Source organism: Ailuropoda melanoleuca, chromosome 3 (assembly GCF_002007445.2).
Source record: "Ailuropoda melanoleuca isolate Jingjing chromosome 3, ASM200744v2, whole genome shotgun sequence".
NCBI lineage: Eukaryota > Metazoa > Chordata > Mammalia > Carnivora > Ursidae > Ailuropoda > Ailuropoda melanoleuca.
The window spans coordinates 56,515,493-56,543,099 of record NC_048220.1 but is presented as its reverse complement, the minus strand read 5'-3'; the positions used below and the strand labels follow the sequence as shown (position 1 = coordinate 56,543,099).

At 37.7% G+C, this 27,607-nt stretch overlaps 1 protein-coding gene across 7 annotated transcripts in view; it reads right to left on the bottom strand.

Annotated features, from left to right (window-relative positions):
* The window catches only part of ATG10 (autophagy related 10), a 224,814-nt gene that overhangs the window by 75,095 nt on the left and 122,112 nt on the right, over positions 1 to 27,607 (bottom strand). For all 7 annotated transcript variants that reach the window (XM_019796403.2, XM_034656456.1, XM_034656455.1 and 4 more), the window contains exon 4: positions 9,662 to 9,800. In XM_019796403.2, the coding sequence (XP_019651962.1) occupies positions 9,662 to 9,800 (139 nt within the window). The remainder of the gene's footprint in view (positions 1 to 9,661; positions 9,801 to 27,607) is intronic.

The following is a 27,607-nucleotide window of genomic DNA, read 5'->3' as shown; positions in this document are numbered from 1 at the left end:
AATTAAAAAAATGATCTGGTCAACTTAAAATAACAGATAATTATAGAGTTAAAATTAATAAGTTCAAAACATAAAAAGATGCATTATGCTCCTACATGCATGTTTGTGAAAGTGCTATCCACTTGCTAGAAAGAGTGTTTTCTAAGTGAATAGATGTGACTGCATTCCGCAATGCATTTACAGACTGTTTAAAAATGCATGTATTAATGATGATCAAACAAGCACTTGTGCAAGCTACTTTGATGAGACTGCCGATATCTCCAGCTTCTGCTGACCATCTACACCGCAGACCATCTGGGTAATACACCTTTTTCTCTCACAGACAGATATGACAATAATGACTGTAATGTGGGATCTTTTCTCCAAGCCTTTATCATCTTGTCCAGTTACAGTTCATGCTTCACGATCAAAGACATACAAAAGTTAGTTTTGTGATCTTTTATGCTAAAACAAAAAATTTTTACCTAATCAGCAATATCTCCAAAACCGTGCCATACGCTATTGACACACAAAATATATTCAAAATATTACTGTGATTCTAAGTATTTCAAAACGAAATGGAATCTTCAGAAATTCCACTGAAACCATTAAATGGAGATCATCAAATATATTTCAAAAATCACATCATAAAAGTGGAGCTTAAATATTGCAGAAATTTGAAGACAACTTTGTGATTTTGAATCTATCTATTTACGAAAACCAAAGACTCAAAACTTTAACTTAAAATTAAATTGTGGGCATAAACAAATACTTGGTTAAGCTCATGAAACACATTATTATGTGCCTTCATGTTCACAGTTGAAGGTATCTTCAATCAGAAACTTTAAGCCCTGTTAAGAGGGTCTATTTTTTTCTGTCTGGCCTCAGTCAGAGGTGACATAAGCACACTCAATCAACAACTCCCTAGTTTTAGACCCAAGATATTCGATAGCACCAATTTTAACATGCTTAGAAATCTCATTAATCACACTGAGGCTGAGAAGCTCGGTAAAATCCCCTGCATACTTGAAAAATTGAAGGAGAAGCTGGAATAATTTCAGCAACAACCCACAAAGTAACCATGGTAAATTAAGGCCATTTATTTAACAAGTGTTTACTGAATGCCTACTGTGTGCCTCTATCTCCTGGAATGATAATACACATTTGAGCTAAAGGAATAGTCTGTCAGCAACCTAGAAGGTCAATGATAAAAGAAGAAGAGACATTGGATAAAAAATAGAATAATTAAAAAGTACAATCTTTAGCAACTGCCAGTAGCATTTAATTTAACAATTTTCATATAAAATCTCTCAATTGAATAATAACTTACATGTCAAGTAATCTATATATTACTCAAAATGTGCAGCTCTCTAAATTAAATTTCTCAGGGCTATTAGTTTTCATGAATCAAATAACAGCATGAGAGATTTCACTGGTACCACCTAACTCCAGTGCAAGCATGCTGAAGTCACCTTTATCCTATTGTGCATGGTTTCACTAAAATTTCCTAAGTCCTAAAATGAAGATTACAGAGAATATATCTTATTTACAGTAAGTTTAAGAATAATGTTCTCAATGTGGTCACTAGAAATAAAAAGGAAATGGTGGATTATTCACAATGAAATATGTCATTATTCAATATATTGTCTTCAAGAGAGCTTTGACAGATATAAAAATTCATGTCATACTCCACAGTAAGGCAGAGATGATGCTCCACCAAAGGGGAAAATTCATTTTTGCTTCAGTGAGAAAATTACCTTGTGATATGAAATGAGTGTTAATTGTGCATGTACATTCATATCAGTTACTATGCTGCCTAATTCTGTAATTCTTATTTATCTCTACATTTTTAGCACTTTATGTCTTTATCAATCTCAGGAAATCTGAATGAAAATTCCAAAAATACAGATTATGGCAACTTCTCTTTATTTACATACGACATTGGTTAACTTGTATGTTTCCTGAATTTTGGTTACCGTATCATGCAGTAAAGACAAAATGGGCTAAAGAGTTTGAATCTCAACCCCATAGTTTTCTATGTACCTTCGAATAAATCATATAACCCATCAAGCACTCAGTTTTTATGTACGTGCACAAGGATAATAACAGCTCCTACCTTACACTGTTACTGTGAGGATCAAAATATGTAACACAGCTAGGATTACTGAAGGGCACTATATGCCAAGCCCCATTTCGTGTATTAGCTCACAAACCCCAAAACTCTATGAACTATGTATTACTACTACTATTATTCTTATCTCAACTTTTTTTTTTTTCAGACAAAAGAAAGGAAAACAAAAAGTTCAATAATTGCCCCAAGGACATGCAGTTAGTTAGTAGCACAGCTGGGAATCAGAACCAAGGCTTTCTGGCTCCAGACCCTGCACTTTCACCGCTACACTCAACATCTCTGTACCCAGGAGCTCTCTGCAAACCATTTAAAACAATGCACAAGTCTTAGTTGTGCTGTTGTTGTCATCACTAGCAGTCTCCACCAACTCTGCCCAACCTAGGAGTATCTAGAACTTTGTCTTTCCTGGGTTTCTTACCAGGCCGGCCTGCCCTTTCGCTCATCACTGCATGGACAAATCCCAAGTCCAGCCACGTCTCTCTTGATCACTCCAGCTCGAGATAATCTTTGTTCTCTGAGCCCTGGTAGCAGTTTTGTTTGCCAGCTTTATTGAGATAAAATGGACATATAACTTGTGCAAATTTAAGGTTTACAACATGATTTGATAAATGTGTCTTATTAGGAAACGTTTACCACAAAATGTTAGTTATCACACCCAGCACCTCACATAGTTACCATTGTGTGTGTGTGTGTGTGTGTGTGTGTGTGTGTGTGTGTGGTTAGAACACTTAAAATCTACTCTCTTAGTAACTTTTAAGTGTACAATACAGTATTGTTAATTACAGACACCACGTTGTACGTTAGATTCCCAGAATTTACTCATCTTATAAATGAAAACTGTATCCTTTGACCAACGTTTCCTCATTTCCCCTACTGCCCAGCCCTTGGCAACCACCAATCTACTCTGCCTGGAAGCAGTTTTTACCTCTGTTATGGCTCTTAACATATTCTACTTGTTACAGTGAATTTCAGACTCGTCCTGTTTCCCTCACTAGACAGTATGCTCCTTGAGAGCATCAACCATCTCCGATTTCCTGTGTTTGTTTTTGTATTCCACAGATATCTTCATGCTTTATGCACAAATATTTTCCAAAGGTTGAATAGATGAACATTCAACATTATTTCTAGAGCAAATAGCATAATTATTTTTTTAAAGATTTTATTTATTTGACAGAGAAAGAGACAGTCAGCGAGTGAGGGAACACAAGCAGGGGGAGTGGCAGAGGAAGAAGCAGGCTCCCAGCGGAGGAGCCTGATGTGGGGCTCGATCCCAGGACTCTGGGATCACACCCTGAGCCGAAGGCAGATGCTTAATGACTGAGCCACCCAGGTGCCCCAAATAGCACAATGATTACTAAGAATAAAGACTGAACAATCATGATAAAAAAATCATGATTTATATTTTTTTAAAAACCATACTTATATAAATCTATAGTATCGAGTAGATGAAGACATAGCGGATGTTTGATTTTTCAGTATCATACTTCCAATTTGGGAGTGAAATTTCAAAATAAGTAGAAGGAGGAGCCCCATTTTCACCACTAAAGCCAAAGGGAGGCAAACATTCCTTAATCTTGTCATTCTAGTGCATTCAGTTGGCTCTAAGTTCTACCTTTCCAATAAGTCTTTTTCTACTTATCATGGTCAGGTCCAATTATTAGGGGCACCTAATACATGGACCTAAAGAGCTCTGCTTTGATACTTTAAAGAAGGAGAAAAGCAGTGATCTAGTTTCAAGTTGAGCAGTGATATTTTCAGCAGATTTGGAAAATAGGTTAATGAGTTTCTGTACTGTGCACACAGTAGGCGCTCATGTATGTTTAATGGATGTTTCTATTTTTTAGAAGATTTTATTTATTTGAGAGAGAACATGAGAGAAAGAGAGAGAGGACAAGTGGTGGGGAGGGGCACAGTGAGACGGAATAGCAGACTCCCCCTGAGCAGGGAGCCCAAAGCAAAGCAGGGCTCCATCCCAGGACCCTGGGATTATGACCTGAGCCAAAGGCGATGCTTAACCAACCAACTCACCCAGGCACCCCATGGGTATTTCAAATAGGAACCATTTTGCTAAGAGTAAGCAAAGAAATGTTTCTTCCTTATGGAGCACAACACAAACATTCATCTACCAGGAAAGCTAAGATATAGTGTCTCGCAGCTAGGAAAATAAATTTACCTTTTCATGTCCTCTTCCTGGCCTTGAATCCACTTAAAATCTGTTGTTTTTTTTATATATGGTGTTTTGCACTAACAGAGGTCGGAATAAACCTTTCAGCTAATTAGTTCTCCCTATTGTTTTGTTTCACATTTCTCTAGCATTTTTTCTTTAAAACATTTTTTTAAACCAGGGTTTGATTTTTCAATGGGATTCTATTCCCATCATATGTTTTAAACTAGCATCCTAACTCCCCATACTATTTCAAACATTTACATGGTTCAACAAATAATTCTTGTTAAATTTCCTCTATTGTTTGGATTTTTCAATTTGAATATCTTTGTATTAGTTAAATAATTTTTCATGATTTTTTCTTAATAACATTCACTGTTGGCTCTTAAATTTGAATTCAAACCCTAGAATCTCCTTTTAATGCACCAAATTCATGTTCCATTCCATTCTCATATATTTATAACTTTATATAAGTATACATGGCACATATGAACTTTCTTAAAGATTCTCTATAATCAAATAAGACTCTAAATTAAAATATCTTTCAAATCATTTTCTATGTTCTGCTCACTGTAATAATTAACATTAATCATTTTTGCCTCAATCTTTAAGGACCTCTCTAACCCACCTTTTCTTTCCTGTTCAACAAGCTGTCTTAACTCTCATTGTGCTGGTAACCCCTTCCAATCCATTATCTCTTTCATAATTTGACCTCAACATATCTTTCCAAACATTTCTTCCTCAGTTCATCTTAAGGAAACCTTTATTCCAAACTGGCCTCTCACTGTTCCCCAAATATGCCATGCTCTCTCCAGCCCTACAGCTTGGCACTCACCCTCCTTCTCTTCTCCATTGCTTTCATCCAGCCTCTTCAGAAAAGCCAACCTGTTACCTTCCCTCGCAAGTTGTTGGACAGAGCTGTGGATTTTTTACTTTTATTCTCCAACTTCCTCCAACACCATCCTTCTGTTTTCCTGTTATTCTCTTCTATGCACTCCCAAAACTTCCTCTTTTACCAGACCATGTTGAACAAGTCTCTTCTTCCTCCTCCTTGATGACTTACTTATACACTTCTCTAAGTCCAAACTTTCCATTATTCTTCCTTTATGCTGGCCTTTATCATGCTTTGCCTTTGAGAGATAATTATTTTTTGGCTCTTTCTTTCTCCCTGTTCCTCCACGAGCATCCTTTAGGCATATAACAAGTGGACAAATCTTCCACATGAAATATCTGGGTTACATTTTTAATTCTATACTGTTACTCCCCGGGCCAATAATAGAATGGCTCTCCAGAAAGAACAGACATTCAGTTGCTGAATGGAAGAAATGCTTCCTTCCCTATTCAAAACAGCCCTTCTGACTAATTAAAGAAATATGTCAAAACAGTTCCCAAGAAGAACCCATATGTCAGCCAAAGAATTAAATATTTTGAAAATGAGAAGAACCACTTGGTCTATTTTTCAATAGAGATTGAGAACAAAGGAAAAGAAGACAGACAAGGCAGGAATAAATCAGAATTCAAGCTGAAATAAATATAGAAATCTCTAGTTGTAATGAAAGGGAAAACTATGTAAGCTTGGGTCTCTGGTGAAGCCTTAAGACATTATGCATATAGCCAAGGTTTTTTACTACATTTCTAACACTTGCCATCAGCTTTTGACCAAAACCAAGCCCTCAAAAAGGAAAAATGGGACAAAAAAGTGCTAGAATGATGGGCAATAGACAAAGCCTTTTGCATGATACAAATACTTCTTTAAAACAGTGTACTTCAAAAAAAGTTGGGGGGGTAGAAACAATGAACACTGAAGGTGTCAGTGTTTTGTGAGAATGGACTTCATAAACTACAAAGCACTATTTGAATATAAGCTATTTATTACTACTTGACAGGAATGTAGTTACCTCTTACTAACTGCTGGGTAACAAACGGTATTAAGTTTGGCCCACTACTTCTTCCAAACTTCAAATGGCAAAAGTATTTGGGGAAAAAAAGAATACTGGAAAGGACTTATTTCTCTTCTTAAACCCATGTTATCCCCTAGGGAACTGGGCTCCTAAATGTTCAAATAGTAGGAATGAGAGATACTCGGCAGCAGAATGCTGGTGCAATTTGGCTGTGTGCCTTCAAGGATCGAATAAAAATATATGTTTACAGAAGTGGGGCAGTTGCACAGCTAGACCGGATGCCCACACTTTGAGTACTCAAGACTTGCCATTTTCCTTAGTCAACTACTTCTGTAGTCAATAATAAGTATCAAGATAAAGAGTAAAGGTATATAGATGGGTCCTGAGCTTCCTGGAGACAACAGCCTCACTTTCTTCCTTTTAACCCATCAGAGCAGTTCAAATAAGGCGCCATCACAATGTTTCCATCTTTGGGTTGTATGCAGAAATGGTTAGAAATTCCTCATCATTGGTTCATGCAATAAATACTGTTGATACGATACCATAGCAGATACTGTGGGTATCAAAATGAGTAAAACAAATAACAAATGTCACATATGTATTACACACACCCACTACCATGAATAAAGGTTATCGCTTTGTAGGTTGTAGGTACTCACTATGAATTTCCTCCCTCTCTCTTTTTACCTTATAGCTCCATTTTCCCGCTTACCATTTTACAGGGGACAAGCAAATAAATAATTCTGTTATAGTGAAACTTGTGATATTGTATGTGATAGGATGTGAAACGATGTGGTGTGATATGATATTACATGGGAGTGACAAGAGCACATGCCATGTTAGCTGAGTCCTAGGCAAGAGTTTGCCTGGTGGACACTGGCCAATATAGAGGAATAAGAAATAATCACAAATCAATGGATTTGCATTTCAAGAAACACAATAAATATTTCTTCTGGAATCTAAACCAGTTGATAAAAGAAAAGGTCATGTCAATTTAAATGGGAATTACTAATACTAATTGCTTTACTTTAAAAAAAAAAGGTAGCAGAAGAAAATCAGAGCAGAGCAGAGAAATTAATTTTTACTAACAATCAAATGCAAAAGAAATTCTAAATATCTGTCAAAAACAAGGCTAAGTGAACTATTTCTGAAGCAAATTTCTAAAAGACCCCTGAGCAAGAAATTTTTATAATCATCCTCTTTCTAGGTCGGAACTCTTTTAGAATGAGACAAAGAAAAATCTGGACCTGGAATCAGAGGAAGACGTTAGGAATCCATTCACCAGACTGACAGAGATCTGTTTAACAAACAGATGGAGGGCCAGAGTAATCAGATATCACAGAGAAAAGGAATGGATTAAGGGGAATAAATGAAAAATTATGACTCCAGAGTAAAGGGCGAAACATTTTTAGAACATCCATTAGGTTAAGTTAGTAGAAAAGAGAAAAGAAATTCTTAGAATATGATAAAGGAAAGAACCATTTTTCATGTTTCTCCACAAGAAAACATTCAGTATGCTTTGAAAAATTAAATTAGATATTTTAATGTACTTGAATAAATACTAAATGAATTCTGGAATTTAAAAATCCCTAGTGCTCACTCCACACAACATAGAATGGGGAGGGAGAAACAAGGAATGCTGCCACATAAAATAAATGACTTGTTTGGGTTTTCTTTTATCAACCACAAATAAAAGGTGTCTTACAAGTATATAGGTAGGATCCAAGAAAGCTAGTGGGGTATTTGTTTGCTTTTTTTGTTTTTTGTGGGTTTGTTTTTGTTTGTTTGTTTTTGTTTTTTTTTTAAGACATAGAAAACCATCATAAAGAAAAGATCTTAGGAAGTCTACAAATTTCATTAAAATATAATTGGCCTTGCAGGAACAATTACTGTGCTGTACTGTAAGGGGAGCTGTTGGCACATAAGAGCAAAGTACACGTATGAGCTCATCTACCAGCCTCGGCAAGACCCACTTCCAGCTAGAAGCAGTCATGTTTCAACACCTCCGATTCCCCTAATGCTGACAAGCTAAACAACTTGTTTTGTCTCTGGGAGCTCTTCTCTGGTGATTAACTGCTTATGGTGAATACTAATTATAGGAAAGTAGAGTATTGAAGAAGTAGTGCCCTATTTCCTCTACCTGCAGCCTTGATGTGTATTTGAGTCTAGAAAGGTACTAGGTAGAGCCACTGCAAACCAAAACCAAGAAAAATATTTCCCTCCCCCATGGTAAATAAACGTATCCCCTTCTACTTTTTAGGATAACGGACTTCACTGACAATAAACCTCCTTTAACCTCTGGGCTCCAAACCAAAGAGAATTACAACAATAAAGTGAGTGTTTTAAAGGCCTGTAATAATCATATGGATAAATATGCACCAAGAGTTCGTGAATTGGTAACTATCAGTGTCCTCAATTCCCCATGTCCCATGTTGAAAATTTACCCCAAAATGTCAGTTCTTAGGAACTGCACCTCAGATTAAAATCTCACCAGGGAGTCTATGAGAATTTGCTCTTGTGTTTTAAATCCTAAGTGCTTGTTAAACCGCCAACACTGCAAAATTGGAGACCATTAAACAATATAAGGCAGCAAGTGATTAAATCTACCAAATACACATTCAAAGCAGCTTAAGCTACTTTTTAATTAAAAATAAAATATCACTGGCTAAATTCAGATGTCTTAGCTATCCAGAAAAAGTTAGAGGTCTGTTCAAAATGCAAAATGCTGCTGATAAGGCCAGATAGAAAAGGAGCAATAGGGTAGGGGGTGCACCAGGGAGGCTGCTCCTCTCGTCCCTGAGCCCAGGGAGGCAGGGCCTTGCAGTGCTGACCCGGTTTAGTCAGAGGACAAGAAGGGGGAGTCATTGCCGCACTACAGGGTGAGAACTCCATGTGGCTGCTGATTAAATAAGCTTTATTAGCCAAGGCCTCAGAGGAGACAGGGTGTTCCACCTTCTTGGCAAGGGGAATGAGTTGAGTAACAGCATCGGAGGAAGCTACGGCACTGGAGATGTATAGATGGCCGAAGGAAATGTTCATGCTATTTTTAAATACAGCTTGAACTACTTGATAAACAGTTCTTGAAATAATTATTAGCATTTGGGGATGGTGGCATGGGGGCTTCTGAGTTAACAGAATCGCTTAAGATGGAAAGAAATTTTTACTGTAAAGTTAGAAGTACATAAACATTGTAGCTTTAAGTTGTTCCTACTTGTTTAAGGAAAAGAAAAAGGGCCAGGGGGCTTAGTCAACGTTGGGCAGGAGGCCAAGAATCTGAAGACTTAAGGCTGGGATGATATCATTCACTCTGAAGTCTTGATACTCTTTCTACAGCATGAGAAAATTTACTGGTAAAACCTTACCTCACCCACAGTTTTCTTATTTTTAACTCTATTTCTTTTTCTCTCAAGAATAATTTTCTAAATCTGCTTTCTGCCTTATATGTAAATGTTATGAATTTACATTTAGCAGGCGACATGGTCTTACCTAAAAAGCTTGCCCTAAAGTAAAGCACAGGCACTTGGTAGCTACAGGAGTATAAGACATGATACTCATATTTAATCACTTCGCTGCCCGTTGTAGTCTCAGGCACTTCAAAATCATCCAGGGGTAGCTCTAAAGCCTCCTGAAAACAAAAACAAAATGTGTTTGTCAATTAAAAAAAAAAACAAAAGTACATTAACACAGAAAGGGAAAGAGGAGGTTTTCTTCCAGCAAAATAACAGTTAAATAAATATAGGACTATGAGGTAAGGAAAAGGGAGTTTCCAACATTAATGTTTAACATTTGAGTCCTGGGTAAATAGTAAAACCAGAAAACATTAGCATTAAGTAATTCCAGATTGTTTTTAAGAGACAAAGCAGCTCTGGGTAAAGAAACAGGAAGGAAAGAAAAAAAAAAAGCAAAAGATCTATTGCAACAGCAACTCTGAAAAATCTTTACTGTACAATTTTAGCAACAAGATGATGGCTATCCAAGCTACCTTCTTCCCTACCTGTGAGAGCTAAAAACATCCTAACAATTGAACAAGAGGCTGGGAAATGTCCCTAAAGATTCTATTGTACTTGCCAAAAGATGATTCATTGTGTGCTGAACAATTCCCAGTTCCATTTTGAATAAGAAAGTTATTTTGCAAGAGGTTGAGTTTGTTAGGTACATTTCAAAACCTAAGATGAGTCTGTTTTCTTTATTATTGTGCTATCTGTGGCATATTTCTACAATAAATCTTGATATTTATAATAGAATAGATGGCAAATATTAATGCCAACTTAAACACGGTTTTTGTAAGCAAAGATGGTTATAGCCAGCTCACTTCTCACTAATCATTCTTTACTGAGGGACTTTTTATTATTATTATTATTATTATTATTATTATTATTATTATTATTTGTGGGTGTTTCTGAGGAATTTTTTTTTAAAGATTTTATTTATTTATTTGACAGAGATAAGAGACAGCCAGCGAGAGAGGGAACACAAGCAGGGGGAGTGGGAGAGGAAGAAGCAGGCTCACAGTGGAGGAGCCTGATGTGGGGCTCGATCCCATAACGCCGGGATCACGCCCTGAGCCGAAGGCAGACGCTTAACCGCTGTGCCACCCAGGCGCCCCGTTTCTGAGGAATTTATCTTAATGTTGGGCAAGAATTAATTGGACATGTTGAGTCAGAATCCGATTCCATCCACACTCATTTATTTGGGTTGATTTGGGTTGAAGACTTTCCTTTGAAATTAAATTAGTAAAAGGAAAGAAGCAGGTTGGTTTGGCTCATTTCTACCTCTCATTAAAACAGTAACAATAATGAACAATTGGAAAGAGTTACAGGAAAGATTTCAAACTTTATCAATATGAAATAAGGCTTCCTGTGGAGATAAGTAAAGCCACAGACTACTTTCCAGATCTGTATCTGCTTTACTAATTCCCCACTCACAGTCAATTCATAGGGGGAGATATTACACCAGATAAATCACAACCAAAGATACTTACAAAATAGTTCTCACTAAACTCCAGTAAACACTATCAATTAAGCACAACGAATTAAGTTACCAGAGAGAAATCACTGAAATATATATATTCCAGATACAGAACGTTAATACAGCAGTAAGAAAGAGGTTTTTGTGTTTGTTTGATTTTTCATTAGGCAAAGTTACCTGTATTTCCTTTTAAAGCAGTTCTTCAAACCAAATTCTTTCTTTTTGGTCAAAGATTAGGTTGTTAAGCATTTATAATTTCCTTTCTTTTTTAACATTATAAAGCATTATGTCTTTGTGATAAAAAAAAAAATCATTGCAGGGGCATCTGGGTGGCTCAGACAGTTAAGCCTCCGACTCTTGATTTCAGCTCAGGTCATGATCTCGGGGTTGTGAGATCGAACCCTGTGTTGGGCTCTACACTGGGCGTGGAGCCTGTTTCAGATTCTCTCACCTTCTCCTTCTGCCCCCACCCTCTCGTCCCTCTCTTAAAAAAAAAAAAAATCATTGCAAATACTGCACAAGTACATAAAATAAAAAGTGAAATTCCCCTCATCCCAGCACTTCTATACCTCCAGTACGTAACCATTTTTAATAGTGCGTATTTTTCCAGACTTTCAGAATTTTTTGGCCTATAATCACACACACACACACACACACACACACACACACACACACACCCAGCCACCCACCCTTGATTTAATCATGATGTATAGGGGCGCCTGGGTGGCTCAGTCAGCTAAGCCTCTGACTCTTGATTTCAGCTCAGGTTATGATTTCAGGGTGTGAGATTGAGCCCCACCTCAGGCTCCCCACTGGGCATGGAGCCTGCTTAAAATGCTCTCTCTCCTTCTTCCCTCTGACCTCCCCCCTTCCCCCCCCCACACTCTCACTTTAAAACAAAAAAAAACATGATGCATATACATACATTCCTTGATTTGATTTTTATGCTTTTCACTCATGGACATCTTATCATGTCCTGCCATGTCAATGCTATAGATTTTGCTCTTTCTTTTAATGGCTTCACTGTATCCCATTATATGACTATGACATAGTTTGTTTGTTTTAGCATTTCCCTATTGCTAGATATTTTAGGTTGATTATAATTTTCTGCTACTATAACTAATACTGCAATACATATCATAGCACATATACCCTTATACACCTCTACTTTTCTGTGGTAGATTCCTAAAGGGGGCATTACTATATGAAAGGGTATGTGCACTTTAAAGTTCAATAGATAACTGACAATCCATTCTCAGAAAAAGGCTGCATTGATTTATATTCCCACCAAGAATGTAGGAGAATGTCCTTTCCCATATCCCATAAGTACTTGAACATTATTTGTTTTTAATTTTTCCGTATTTGATTAATTTTTAAATGTCATTTTTTGGGTTTTTTTGTTTAAAAGATTTATTTATTTGTTTTTAGAAAGGGGGGAGGGGCAGAGAGAGAGAGAGAAAGAGACAGAGAGACAGAGAGAGAGAAGCTGACTACCTGCTGAGCACAAAGCCCAACTCAGGACTCAATCCCACCGCCCTGGAATCGCGACCTGAGCCAAAATCAAGAGTTAGATGTTCAACCAACTAAGCCACCCAGGCACCCCTCATTTTTTGGTTTTAAATTCTAGTTTCTTGATTACTAGTGAAAGTGAACATCTATTCATATGTTTATGGTAATTTGCATTCTTCTGTGATTTGCCTATTCCTATCCCTTGCCTATTTTTTTGATATTTAGTTTGCACCTTTCTTATGGAATTACATAAAGTCTTTGTATATTAGAAATAACTTATTATTGGATATAGATATATCCTTCTGCATCACAGAAAAACAAGATGTGTAAAGATATATGTGATATGTATATGTATGTATATATATAAATAACATTTTCATTCAGTTTTCTTTTTAACTTTGTTTCTTATTTTATCATAAAGATTTTTTTCACTTTTATGTAGTAAAATCCATACAGTTTCTCTTTGCAGATTCTGAGTTACCCGTCTTCATTAAAAGGCCTCTTACTTTGGCCCATCTCACCCTTAAAAATTATAAAAATGTTAAACTTTATTCTACATACACATACATTTATGTTTTTAATTTTACATTTAGATCATTAGTCCACCTGAATTTTGTTTTTGTGTATGGTGTGAGCTAAGAATTTTTCCCAGAGGATTTCTAATAGTCCCTCTTTTCCTCATTGCTTCTTAATGCCACCTTTACTATAAATTAAATTTGTGTGTGTGTATATTTATTCCTTATTCTCTATTGAGCTATTTCTCTCCTTAGACAATCACTGTCCAATTCTTAAGTAAATACTGAAGTGGGTCATTAATTTCTGCAGCAGACTGCAGATACAGATTACCTGAGACTCAGCGCTGTTGGGGAGGATGAAATTTCTAGAAACAATCTCCTTCACTTAAACTCAAATTCAACACTCAGGTATGCACTGGGGTTGACACCAGGTACTTGCCAGTGGTGATCAACTAGACATAAATCCAATTTCTCTGGAACAGTTAGGAGGCCCAAGGAGTAAGAGAGAGGGGATAGACAGAACAAGCTTCCTGAAGAGCCATGAGAAGTCTCACTCTAACCACTATTCTCATCAGCAGGAGCACCTCTGTGGGATTTGAAGGCAGGAGTGTTTGAGCACTCCTCTCACTGGGAGGGCTGCTGTGTTTCCCAGTCCCTCACTCTGGGCAGCTACCTGTGGGCAAAGTCATTTTTGCATCTTTAACTCATATTAAATGAATGTGAATCCTTGGCCTGTGTCTGCCAGGAATCTATCCATCATTCATGGTTACCTCTATGACACTCACACAAAAGTCATACAATTTGGAAACCTCAAACTTCTCCATGCTTTCTGCTTCCCCTTCCAAAAGTGCCAGATGGTATTAGACTAAGGTTCTTGTCTTATTCATCTTTGTACTCCCAGAGACTCTAACACAGAGCTGAGAACCATAGTGAGCAATACTTTCTATTTCAGGAGCAGATCTGTTTCCTCCCATCTAAGTATTCTACAACAAACTTCATAGTTAATTCACCAGCAACACCATCCTCACCGCAAAGTCCGAAAAGAAGTAAACGGAGGAGTAAAAATGCAAAAGATAACCAAAAATGATAAACAAATGGCAAATAAGCCATTAAGTATATTAAAACTACAATGAGATATCACTGTGTATCTATTAGAATGGCTAAAATGACAAGTAGTGACACTTTCTAAGCCCGGTGGAGGTGCAGAGAAACGAGATCATTCACACACTGCTGCTTAGACTATAAAATCATACGGCAATTTCTTATAAAACTAAACATGTAATTAACATGCAACCCACCAATTACACTCGTGGGCATTTATCCCAGAGAAATGAAAAAACCTGTACACAAATGTTCACAGCCGTTTTATTCAGAATAGCCCAAAACGTGAAATATTTCAAATGTCCTTCAACAGGTCATGGCTAAACAAACTGATATATCATTCCACACTACTCAGCAATTAAAAGACCAAACTATTTTTTTTTGCTTTCATTTTTATTAAGCTTTTAATTTTAATTCCAATATAGCTAACATACAGTGTTATTTTAGTTTCAGGTGTACAAAATAGTGAGTGATTCTCTAGATTACTCACTGCTCTTCATAATGAGCATACTCTTTAATCCCCACCAACTGTTTCACCCACTTCCCTTTGGGTAATCATCAGTTTGTTCTCTATAGTTAAGAGTCCCTTTCTTGGTTTGTGTGTGTCTTCTCTCTTTTTTCCTTTGTTTATTTGGTTTCTTAAATTCCAATATGAGTGAAATCATATGGTATTTGACGTCCTCTAACTTATGTAGCTTAGCATGATACCCTCTAGTTCCATCCACATCGCTGCAAATGGCAAGACTTCATATTTTTTTTGATGGCTGCATAATACTCTGTTGCATATATACCACATCTTCTTTATCCATTCATCTGTCGAAGGACATCTGGGCTCTTCTCATAGTTTGGCTGTTGTGGACATTGCTGCTATAAACGATGGGCTGCAGGTGCCTCTTTAGATCACTACATTTGTATCTTTGGGGTAAATACCCAGTACTGTAATTGCTGGGTCGTAGGGTAGCTCTATTTTCAACTTTTTGAGGAACCTCCATACTGTTTTCCAGAGTGGCTGCACCAGCTTACATTCCCACCAACAGTGTAGGAGGGTTCTCCTTTCTCTGCATCCTTGCCAAATAATTCTTTCAAAGAACAAGCCCTAGTTTTGTTGATCTGTTCTACTGTTCTTTTCGATTCTATTTCTTTGATTTCTGCTCTAATCTTTATTATTTCTCTTCTCCTGCTGGGTTTAGACTTTATTTGCTGTTCTTTCTCCAGTTCCTTTAGGCGTAAGGTTGGGCTGTGTATTTGAGACCTTTCTTGTTTCTTGAGAAACGCTTGTATTGCTATATACTGCCCTCTTAGGACTCCCTTTCTAGCATCCCAAAGGTTTTGAATAGTTGTGGATTCATTTTCACTTGTTTCCATGAATTTTAAAAATTCTCCTTTAATTTCCTGGTTGACCCATTCATTCTTTAGTAGGATGCTCTTTAGCCTCCATGTATTTGAGTTCTTTCCAAATTTCCTCTTGTGATTAAGTTCCAGTTTCAAAACGCTGTGGTCCAAAAATATGCAGGGAATATTCTCAATTTTTTGGTACCCACTGAGACCTGATTTGTGACCCAGGATGTGATCTATTCTGGGAATGTTCCATATGCACTCAAGAAGAATATGTATTCTGTTGATTTAGGATGGAATGTTCTGAATGTATCTGTAAAGTCCATCTAGTCCAGTGTATCATTCAAAGCCCTTATTTCCTTGTTGCTCCTCTGCTTTGATGATCTGTCCATCGCAATGAGGGGGGTGTTAAAAATCCCCTAGTATTTTTGTATTATTATCAATGTGTTTCTTTAATTTTGTTATTAATTGGCTTATATATTTGGCTGCTCCCATGTTAGGGGCATAAATATTTACAATTGTTAGATCTTCTTGTTAGATAGACCCTTTAATTATGATATAGTGTCCTTCCTCATCTCTTAGTACAGTCTTTGGTTTAAAGCCTAACTTGTCTGATACAAGGACTGCCACCCAGCTTTCTTTTGATGTCCATTAGCATGATAAATGGTTTTCCACCCCCCTCACTTCCCATCTGGAGGTGTCTTTGGGTCTCAAATGAGTCTCCTGCAGACATCATATCAATGGCTCTTGTTTTTTAATCAATCTGATAACCTATGTTTTTTCATTGGGGTTTTTAGCCCGTTTACATTCAGAGTAACTATTGAAGGATACGAATTTAGTGCACTTTATTGCCTGTAAAATGACCGTTACTTTATATTGTCTCTGTTCCTTTCTGGTTTATGTTGTTTTTGGGCTCTCGCTTTGCTTAGAGGATCCCTTTTAATATTTCTTATAGGGCTGGTTTGGTGATCACAAATTCTTTAAGTTTCTGTTTGTCCTGGAAGTTTTTTATCGCTCCTATTTTGAATCAGAGCCTTGCTGGATAAAGTATTCTTGGCTGCATTTTCTTCTCAGTTAGCACCCTGAATATACTATGCTAGTCCTTTCTGGGTTGCCAGGTTTCTGTGGCTAGGTCCACTGCCAGTCTAATGTTTCTACCCTTGTAGATTACTTATCTCTTGTCCTGAGTTGCTTTCAGGATTTTCTCTTTGTCTCTGAGAATTTTAAGTTTCACTATTACATGTAGGGGTATTGACCTATTTTTATTGATATTGAGGGCGGTTCTCTGTGCCTCCTGGATTTTCATGCCTGTTTCCTTCCCCAGATTAGGGAAGTTCTCCACTATAATTTGCTCCAATATACCTTCTGCCCCTCTCTCTCTTTCCTCTTCTAGGATCCCTATTATTATAATATTGTTTCACTTTATGGTATCACTTATCTCTCAAATTCTCCCCTCATGATCCAGTTGTTGTGTATCTCTCTCTTTCTCAGCTTTTTTATTCTCCATCATTTGGTCTTCCATAACACGAATTCTCTCTTCTGCCTCATTTATCTGAGCTGTTAGAGCCTCCATTTTTTATTGCATCTCATTAATAGCCTTTTAGATTTCAACTTGGTTAGATTCTAGTTCTTTTATTTCTCTAGTGTCGTCTATGCTTTTTTCAAGCCCAGCTAGTATCTTTAGAATCGTTATTCTGAACTCTAGTTCTGACATCTTACTTATGTCCATACTGATTAGGTTTCTGGCAGTCAGTACTGCCTCTTGTTCTCTTTTTGAGGTGAGTTTGTCCAACTTGTCATTCTGTTCAGAGAAAAATAGATGAAAGAGAGAACAAAATACTAAAATGGCAACAATGGCCCCAGAGAAATATGCACTAAACAAATCAGATGAGACCTGAAACTGGGGAAAAGAAAAAAAAAAAAGAAACAAAATAGACAGGTGAACAGAATAGAGCAATACACTGGATTCTGTGTGTAATTTGGTCCGTTTTTTAGAAAACTAGATCCCAAAATTGTAAAGAAAAAAAAAACTTATGTATGGATAAAAATAAAGTTTAAAAATAAATAAATAAATAAAAATACAGTTAAATACAATGAAAGGACAGAAGATAACTCTAAAAATGGAAATTGAACAAAAAAAGAGAAAAACAAAACAAAACAAACAACAACAACAAAGGAAGGAATATCAACAGACAGGTGAACAGAACAAAGCCATACACTATCTCCTGAGTTTATTTTGGTCAGTTTGTTAGAAGAAACTACATCTCAAAATTTAAAGAAAGAAAAACTTATATATACAAAAATAAAATTAAACACATTGAAAGGATAGAATGTAAATGTAAAGATGGAAATTTAAAAAGACTTTAACAAAACAAAACAAAAAAAAAGGAAGAAGAAGAAGAAAAAAAAGAAAAAGAAAACAACAACAACAAAAAAGAGACTATGATCAGACAGGTGAATAGAACAGAGCCATACACTAGATTTTGGGTGTAATTTGGTCTGTTAGAAGAAACTGCATCCCAAAATTGTAAAGAAAGAGAAACTTATATATATACAAAAATAAGATTAAATACAGTGAAGGGCTAGAATGTAACCATAAAAATGAAAATTAAAAAGGATTTTTAAAGGGAGTCGATAAAAAAAGAAATTGGTTGGAAAAGGAAAGTAAAAAAAATAAATAAAGCCATGAATTCTATGTGCTGTATTCTCCTAGAGCAGCAATTTTGCATTTCTCATTGATCAGTAAACTTGGTCTTGGCTGGGTGTTCTTGCTGATCTTCTGGGGGAGGGGCCTGTTGTGTTGATTCTCAACTGTATCTGCCCAGGTGGAATTGCACCACCCTTGCCAGAAGCCAGGCTAAGTAATCTGCTCTGGTTTTCTCTGTGTGGCTTTTGTTCCTTGAAGGCTTTCCACGCAGCTTTAGAGGATGAGAATGAAAATGGCAGCCTCCCAATCTCTGGCCCCTGAGCCAAAAGTTTGGGGCCCCACTCCTCAGCGCACCCTCAGAGAAAAGCAGTCAATCACTCCTGTCTCCTTGGTCTCCAGCTGCACTTCGTGCTCGCCTTCCCTGTGACCAAACGTTTCTATCTCAGGCACATGACCCCATTTTGAGTCTCCAAACCCTGTGGACTCCTGCGGCTCCCTCCTGTGCAACTCCTCCCAAGGGAGGAAGGGGGGTCTCACCAGTTCTGCCACTTGTCGGGTCCCTGCTCAGAGAGCAGTGGCCTAACTGTGCTGTGGTTTGTAGTTTATGGCAAACCCAAGTTGGGAGCCCCCTCCTGGGCTCACTCTTTGTAAGCCGATTCCCCACTCTGATGCCTGGTCTGCCACATTCAGACATCCCCGGTCTTCCTGTGATCTGCAGGATCCTGAGACCACACTGTCCCAGCTAGGATTCTGTCCCCGCTTAGCAGCCTGAGTGATGTCCCTCACTGGAGCAGACTTCTAAAAGTTCCAGTTTCATTTTCTGCTGCTCTATCATTTGCCGATAGCCAGCTGATGAAGGCTCCCTCCCCCTGGGGTCGATCTACCCATATATCACCTCAGATTTTTCTCCACACCTCCTACCTCTACTCTATTCGTAGAGTTGTGGCTAGTCTTTTCTTCTCTCTCCAGTTGAGTTTGCAGGTGTTCAGAATGATTTGATAGCTATGTAGCTGAATTCCTGAGACCAGACGAAATTAAGGTCTCCTACTCCTCCACCATCTTGGACTCGGATTCTATCCTTTCTCTTGTTGATGTGATGTATCAAGTTGATTGATTTGTGAATATTGAACCACTCTTGCACCCCAGGAGTAAATCCCACTTGATTATGGTGAATGCTTTTTTTAATGTACTGTTGGATTTGATTTCCTAGTATTTTGTTGAGGATTTTTGCATCCATGTTCATCAGAGATGTTGGTCTGTAGTTTTCTTTTTTTGTGGTGTGTTTATCTGGCTGTGGTATCAGGATAATTCTGGCCTCACTGAATTCCTCTTCTGTTTTTTGAATAGTTTGAGAAGAATAGGTATTAACTCTTTTTTAAATGTTTGGTAGAATTTACCTGTGAAACCATCTGGTCCTGGACTTTTGTTTATTGGGAGTTTTTTGACTACTGGCTCAATTTCATTGCTGGTAATCGGTCTGTTCAAATTTTCTATTTCTTCCTGCTCCAGTTTTGGGACTATATCCATTTCATCTAGGCTGTCCAATTTGTTGGCATATAATTTTTCATAATATTTTCTTATAATTGTTTCTATTTCTGGGGTGTTGGTTTTCACTTCTTCAAAAGAGCAAACTATTGATACACACAACTACTTGGGTGACTCTTCTGAGTATTATGCAAGTGATAAAGCCAATCCAAAAAGGCTACAGACTATATAATTCCATTCATTAACATTTTTGAAATGACAGAATTTTAAAATGAAGAACAGAGAACAGATTAGTGTTAGGAGGTGGGTGAAGCGAGGTGGGTTAGTGTTACAAAAGGGCAACATGAAGAATCCTTGTGGTGATGCAACTGTTCTATATCTTGACTCTGGTGGTGGATATGTGAACCTACCTACATGTGATAAAATTGTATAGACCAAATACACACACACACACACACACACACACACACACAGACAAAAAAAAAAAAACAACTGGGAAATCCAAATAAGATTAGTGGATTGTATCAATGCTAATATCCTGGTTGTGATATTATACTATAGTTTCACAAGGTATTACCTCTGGGGGAAACTGGGTAAAAAAGTACATGGGATCTTCCTGATTACTTCTTATTACTGCATGTGAATCTACAGTTAACTAAAATATTTCTATTAAAAAATGAAAAGGAAAGATAGTGAGGTAATTTGAGTCTTGTTAAAAATGAATTAAAATTTCTAAGACCTTAGGTGCTAACAATACAGATGGAAGATGGATCAGGTTAATAAAGACAGGCTAATGTCTGGGATTTGCTTTACAATTACATAGGAGAGGGGTCAGTGGATGGAGGTATAGAAGGGGCATGAATGGCCATGGAGTGGTAACTGTTGGGGTTGCTTAATGAGTTCACTGGTAGTCATTATTATTCCATTCTGTCTACGTCTGTTAATATTTTAAATTCTCCAAAATAAAAAAAAATAGATAATAAAGTTTTCTGAAACCATGTTGCACGATAAAGAATCTTGGAACTCTAACAGTGCAAGGAACTTGAATCATTTCATTTAGCCCAACACTCAACAACAAAGCCCAGAAAGGTGGGTGGTTTACCCAGTGTCACCCCTAGTTAGAGGCACAGATAGACCTATAACCCATGTGGAAACACTGAAACCATTGCTCTTTGTATTATAGTTTGCCCCATCTTAATTATTAGCATGTTTAATTTGCACTGATGTTCTGGACAACAGAAGATTTAGTGACATTTTGAGTAAGTTTGTTAGTATTTTTTTCTTTTATTATGTTTGTAAGGAAGGATTTAGGTATATTTAATTTGATTTAAGAGTTACTAGAAAAAGAAGTCACATGTACCTTTATTTTCCTCAAAATGTTGCTATTTCACTAAATTAGAAGATACCAGTGTTTACAAAATTACATTCATTCAAGGAGCAAAATGATTAAGTCGTTCCCATTAATTATAGGACCCTTGATTTTATTGAATTCAATTAACAATAAGTTGACAGTGATCTCTCATTTAGAAAATCTGATATGAATTAAGCTTTACAACTAAATCCCATTAAATAGGGATCATGCTGAAGACACTTCATAGATATTTTATTGAAATCAAACCCAAATCGTATGTTGGGCTTAGGAAATGAGATCCATATCTCTATTGAGCCTACAGGGAAAAGTAATTGAAGGAAGAAAAACTTTTCTTCTATCACTAAAAATCTCTATTACTATTACTGAGCAAACCTAAGTAAGGAGCTTTATTCATAATGTCCCCTTAAAGAAAAGAGAGTCTATTTGTTTATCTTCTACCAGTCAGGTCTTCAGTTCAAACCTAACTGTAATGGGCCCGAATCATAGCCAGGAAGCCAAAGCGTGACCGGGGGGCAGTGCTCCTTCAGAGGCAATCCACAGCCGTATCCTTCAGTGGACACAGGAGCCATCTCATCACAATGGGAAAATGGACTATGGAACAAACTTCAGTTGATTTCCTTGAGCCAATAGCTTTTAGTATCTTCAGAAGTTATAAAGACTGAGGGAGCCAGGGCTGTTCAGTTGGTTAAGCCTCTGAGGTTAGGTCATGATCTCAGGGTCCTGGGATCGAGCCCCTTGTGGAGCCCCACATTGGGCACCACGTCGGTGGGAAGTCTGCTTGCCCCTCCACCCCTCCCCCTGCTTGTGTGTACTCTTTCTCTCAAATATTTAAAATCTTTAAAAAAGTGATAGAGTGATGAAGCTTTTTGACAAATTAATGAAAAATCAATTCTTTAAGAAAGAAAGAATTTTAATTATTAAAACATATAAAGTGAATTACAAAAATAATCTAAGTGGGACTGTAAGTAAAAGCAGGCCTTTTTTTGTTTCACATGTTTTACAGTGGGGTGGTCTTTTCACTGTCTTTACTCCTAGAATGACTTCTTTCATGATCTCTGTGGCTTTTGAGTAAATGACTCACAAGAACCTTTCCAAGTGATGGCATTCTTTCAGCGATTATAAATGTAATATCTGGTATGCAAGACAGGGTTCAACACTAGGCGGTCATGTGTCTTACAGTACCCAGGACGACATCAAAACAACAAAGGGCAGTCACCAAGATGATCCCAAGCATAGCATCTCAGTGATGCTTTCCCTGTTCCCAGGAATATGATCATTCCTCCTCCTCATTTTTTAAAAAAAGAAAAACAACACCCATGATTCTTTGCTCTCCCAGCTTCCTCAGAGGGGAGAGAATTAGCATCCCCATGGCCAATGTGGGTTCCCACAGAGAGAAAGAATCTGTCTCCTGTGCGGGGATTAAATCCTCCTCTGCAGCCTGGCTTGCTTAAGGGCCAGGCAGGAGGGAGGCGACGCAGAAACCCGCCAAAGCACATCTGGGAGTTTTCTGAATGTTTACAGCTGGCTCCACTGTGCTTCTTAGGCCCTGTTTCCTTTAGGACTGTGCAGGAGACAGCAAGACAGCTTGAGTCTGGAGTTGGACAGCTAGCAAATTGGATGAGTATAAGCTGACTGTGGAAGAGGCTGCCTCTTAGATTCCACACCAGAGAACACAGCTCCCCTGGTGGGAGGGAACAGTAATAATGTTTAATAGAACCTATCATATGCCAATGACAATTAGTCCTGACATGAGAACAATATATAAGTAGCATTGTTTTCTGAGAAAAAAATCAGAAGCGCTCAGAAGGACTTCTTTAAAAAAGAGTTCAGTTCTTGTCATCTACTTTTTAGGATTCCTGAGCAGCTATAAGCAAAAAGAGTCAGCAGGATAAGGAGTTTTAAAATCAGACATTCCTTGGGGGAATGATGACTAGCTGGAGAAAGAGGGAAAGACTCTCACCTGGTATTCTGAGCTTCAGAATCAGTCAAATGTGATTCTATTCAGAGTTCCCCTTTGCTTGTTACATAAGAAAAACGAACATCAGTTTACATTGTTTGTATGTTTTTCTCCTTTACTCTGCAAAGACCATCAAAGTTAAGGGGGTAGGGAATGTTAAACATTTGTATTCTTGGGTTCCATCCCCAAACTTCTGCTTTTGAACTCAGTACTTCTGGGATGGTACTTAAGAATCCACCTTGTTTATAGTGTTCAAGGTGATGCTAACGCAAGTGGTCAGCAAAGTCCTTGCTTCACATATATATGAAGGGTCTGCTTCGGGATTCTTTACTTTCGTAGTCTATGGGATTCCAGCGTCAAGAAAGCCCAATCACCAAGGCTCAAAAGAATGCAATAAACCAGCTTGCCTTCAGTGGCTGCTCATCTGTGTCTTCAGGAGAATTGCTATCTCACTGGTCTCCTCTCAGTGGGAGCCTATGCCCCTCTGTTAACCTAAGACATCAGCTCATCATCCCCACTCAAGGGCCAGAGACCCNGCTTAAGAATCCACCTTGTTTATAGTGTTCAAGGTGATGCTAACGCAAGTGGTCAGCAAAGGCCTTGCTTCACATATATATGAAGGGTCTGCTTCGGGATTCTTTACTTTCGTAGTCTATGGGATTCCAGCGTCAAGAAAGCCCAATCACCAAGGCTCAAAAGAATGCAATAAACCAGCTTGCCTTCAGTGGCTGCTCATCTGTGTCTTCAGGAGAATTGCTATCTCACTGGTCTCCTCTCAGTGGGAGCCTATGCCCCTCTGTTAACCTAAGACATCAGCTCATCATCCCCACTCAAGGGCCAGAGACCCTGGTCTTTTCCTTTATCTCCTCCTATCCAAAAGAAAAAAGAAAAAAAATCCTTCATTCTCTCTTTTTCCTTTGAATTGATTAATTCTTGTTCAGGTATCAATGGCCATTAATGNCCTGGTCTTTTCCTTTATCTCCTCCTATCCAAAAGAAAAAAGAAAAAAATCCTTCATTCTCTCTTTTTCCTTTGAATTGATTAATTCTTGTTCAGGTATCAATGGCCATTAATGGCTTAGTATGGTACTCCTTTATCGATTATTATATTCAGTTGCAGATCTGTAGCTAATAGCCCTAATCAAAAGGAATCTTTACTAGTGGAATTTGGGTGCCAAAAAGAAGTAAGTTTTGCACCATGCATGTAACCATTAATGTGTAAGACTTGCCTTATAAACCACTCTGTTTTAAATCCAGAGCCAGAAAATTCTTCCCTGTGTTACTGGGTAAATCAGGTCCACTGGATTTATCCTTGCAGAGAATTAAGAAACAAGAGTCATCTTTCATATAATATCCTCTCAAAATTATGAACCGATATATTGTCTTCAGATTTCTCTTTCCCATATTAAACAATCCTAGTTCTTCTCATTTTTTTTATATCCCTAAATTCAGAGGTCTCAAATGTTTTCTTATAAAGAGCCAGATAGTAAATATTTTAGGCTTTGTGGGGCATATGTCTCTGCCATTGTAGCATAAAAGCAGCCATTAGTAGCATGTAAACAAAAGGACTATACTCCAGTGAAACTTTATTTACAAAAACAAGGTATGGCCCATAGACCTGTTTGCCTTCCCCTACAAGTCCCATCTTCAGGAAGGCCTTCTTTAATTTCATTTTATTGTACTTTTATAAGTAGTAAGCAGAACCTTATTAAAGGAGCTATATCTCCATTTGGTGAACTTTCCCCCTTTTCTGTTTGGTTGGTTGGTTGGTTTGTTTGTTTTTCTATCTTAAGATGTTACATTGGAATTCCTGTGTGGATAAATTCCAAGCCTTAAAAGAATGATGCTAATTGAATCCGATAGGCTGAAGTTTGGCTGAAGTCATTTACTAAAGCAGAGATAGCACTACCCTAATTTAAACAAGTGAGATTTTTAAATGTCTTGATGAATAAACTGCAAATTTCTTCAGCATTTGAATAAACTTCCATACTCAAATCCAGAAATGGGTAAATTTCACTGCCAAAGAGTGAAAATGATAAGGTCTTGATAAACAGACCAACAGGCAAGCACGGCAGTACTATCAGAGTGTGGTGCACCCTAACGCACAGGCTCTCCCACACCTTGTGCACAAGACACGGCACATGGAGGAAAGAGCAGAGAACTGCGCTCCAGGACCTTGGAGTAAGCCAGCATCTCCTTCCACTTCCTCAGGACTGTGTCTCGGTTATATGGATGCGAACAGGGCTTTATTTGTTTGCCTGTTGGCTTTGTTACCAGGAGAATCCTTTAAGGAGTTCTAGAGGTAACTACACCACATGCCAGGCACTGTGCATGTGCCAGGACAAGTCATGATGTTACTTTTATTCTGTTTTTTAAGATTTTTTAAAAAATTATTTATTAAAGAGAGAGACAGAGAGCAGGGTCTGGGGCAGAGAGAGAGGGAGAGAGAGAATCCCAGGCAGACCCTGAACTTAACGTGGAGCCCAGTGCGGGGCTCAATCTCACCAATCCCGATACCATGACCAAAATCAAGAGTTGCACACTTAACTGACTGAGCCACCCAGGCGCCCCCGTGGTATTACTTTTAAACAATATGATTTCAGCAGCAATGAGAGCACAATGAACGTTCTCATCTTTCTTTTGGGGTGTAAGAATACACTCAAACTCTCAGATAAAAACAGTCAGATATTTTAGAAACATAGTATTATCAAATGTGGAAAATGGCATGGAATTTGGGGTTAGACCTGGGTTCAGTTCCTGGCTCTGCCTCTCACTGGATGGATAGATCACTTAATCCCTCAAGTTGCTTACTTGTTAAATGAAGCCACTTTTCTCCCATTTTTCCCTTGTTTGAAGTGTATTAAACAAGACAGAGTGTAAAACTGACACATAGTAGGTGTGGCAGGTTAATTTATTCATTCTTTCATCATCAAATGTTATAGTGTCTCTTCTGTGTTCTAGACCAAGGGTCAGCAAATATTTTCTTAAGGGGCCAGATAGCAAATATTTTCAGCTTTGTGCACCACATGTCTCTGTCAAAACCACTCGACTTTGCCATTGTAGCACAAAAGCAGCCTAGACAATATGTAAATTGAGTGTGGCTTTGTTCCAATATAACGTTATTTATGGACACTGAAATTTAAATTTCATATAATTTTAATGTGTCATGAAACACTATTCTTTTGATTCTTTTTCAACCATATAAAAATGTAAAAACCATTCTTAGCTTGTGAGCTGTACAAAAATAGGGAGCAGGCATTAGTTTGACAACCTTTGCTCTAGACACTGTCCTAGGATCTAGGAACAGAGGGCAGAACAACAGACACTGTGCCCCAAAGGGAGGAAACATGTTAAGCAATCACACAAATAACAATGAAATTATCATCATAGTAAGTGCTACTAGAGAAAATGCACAGTCCCCAGAGTGTATGTAATTTTACCACATCTGTAAACTCAGTGTGTGAGATTCTAACCTTTTTTTGTTGTTCAGCTCTTTCAAGTATAAACCAATTTATGTGGTGCGGACCTCTTAAATATCCCAACCACTGTTTATTTTTAGTTCAGTGACCATACCACCCATCCAGATAGATTTTTAGGAGCAGTTTTTTTGTCCATATTCACCAGACTCCTTATTACCTAGGATATGTCACCTCTAGAACCTCTAACCATCCAAGTGTCTTTCTGACAAGCTCTTCTTGCTGCCCACTAAAAGATCCCCTTGCACACTTCATTCTCTCACTCCATCCCTGCTGCCCTCAGCAACAGTTTCTGTTTGACAATGTCCCGGATATTACTTTCTCAGCTGTGCATACTCACATATATGTGCATGCATGTGCACAGTGTGTGTGAATAGAACACACACACACTCATTCATTAGCAATTACTAAGCAACTATTATGTGCTAGGCATGGTGCCACCACTGGAGAGAGGCTGGTGAACAAAACAGACATGGCCTTTGCTCTCAAAAGAGCTTATAATTAGAGGGATTCTAATTATTTCATTAAAGTGTTACAAATGCTCTAAGAATGTAAGAGAGCATCTTGGGGCCTGATCTGGTCCAGGGTCAAAGAAAGGCTTCTTCTGTATGACACACACACATCCCTTAGGATGTGAGTGCCTCCAGGGCAGCGCTTATGTCTCTCTTATTCACTTAGGTATCCCAAGCATGCCGAACAGTACCTGGCAAATAACAGACATTCAATCAATATCTGTTCGATGAAATAAATGAACAGAAGGAGTGTAAACCTTCTGTTGCCATTTCCACTCTGTAAATCAGAAGGCCGTACACTTTTTTTGGTTGTGACTCCAGGAGTCAAAAAATGTTAACACTCATCTTTAATATGTGCATATTTACCTTTCAATCAATTATGAACATGTATTTCTGTATAATACATTATGTATATTATAAAACATGTATATTATAATTATGTATAATTATAAAATTATAATGTATACATAATACATTATGTATATTAAAATTAAAATCTTATGAGACAGATTTGAAGGAGAACTATTTTTCCAGTAATGATTTTAGTTAGGTGAAA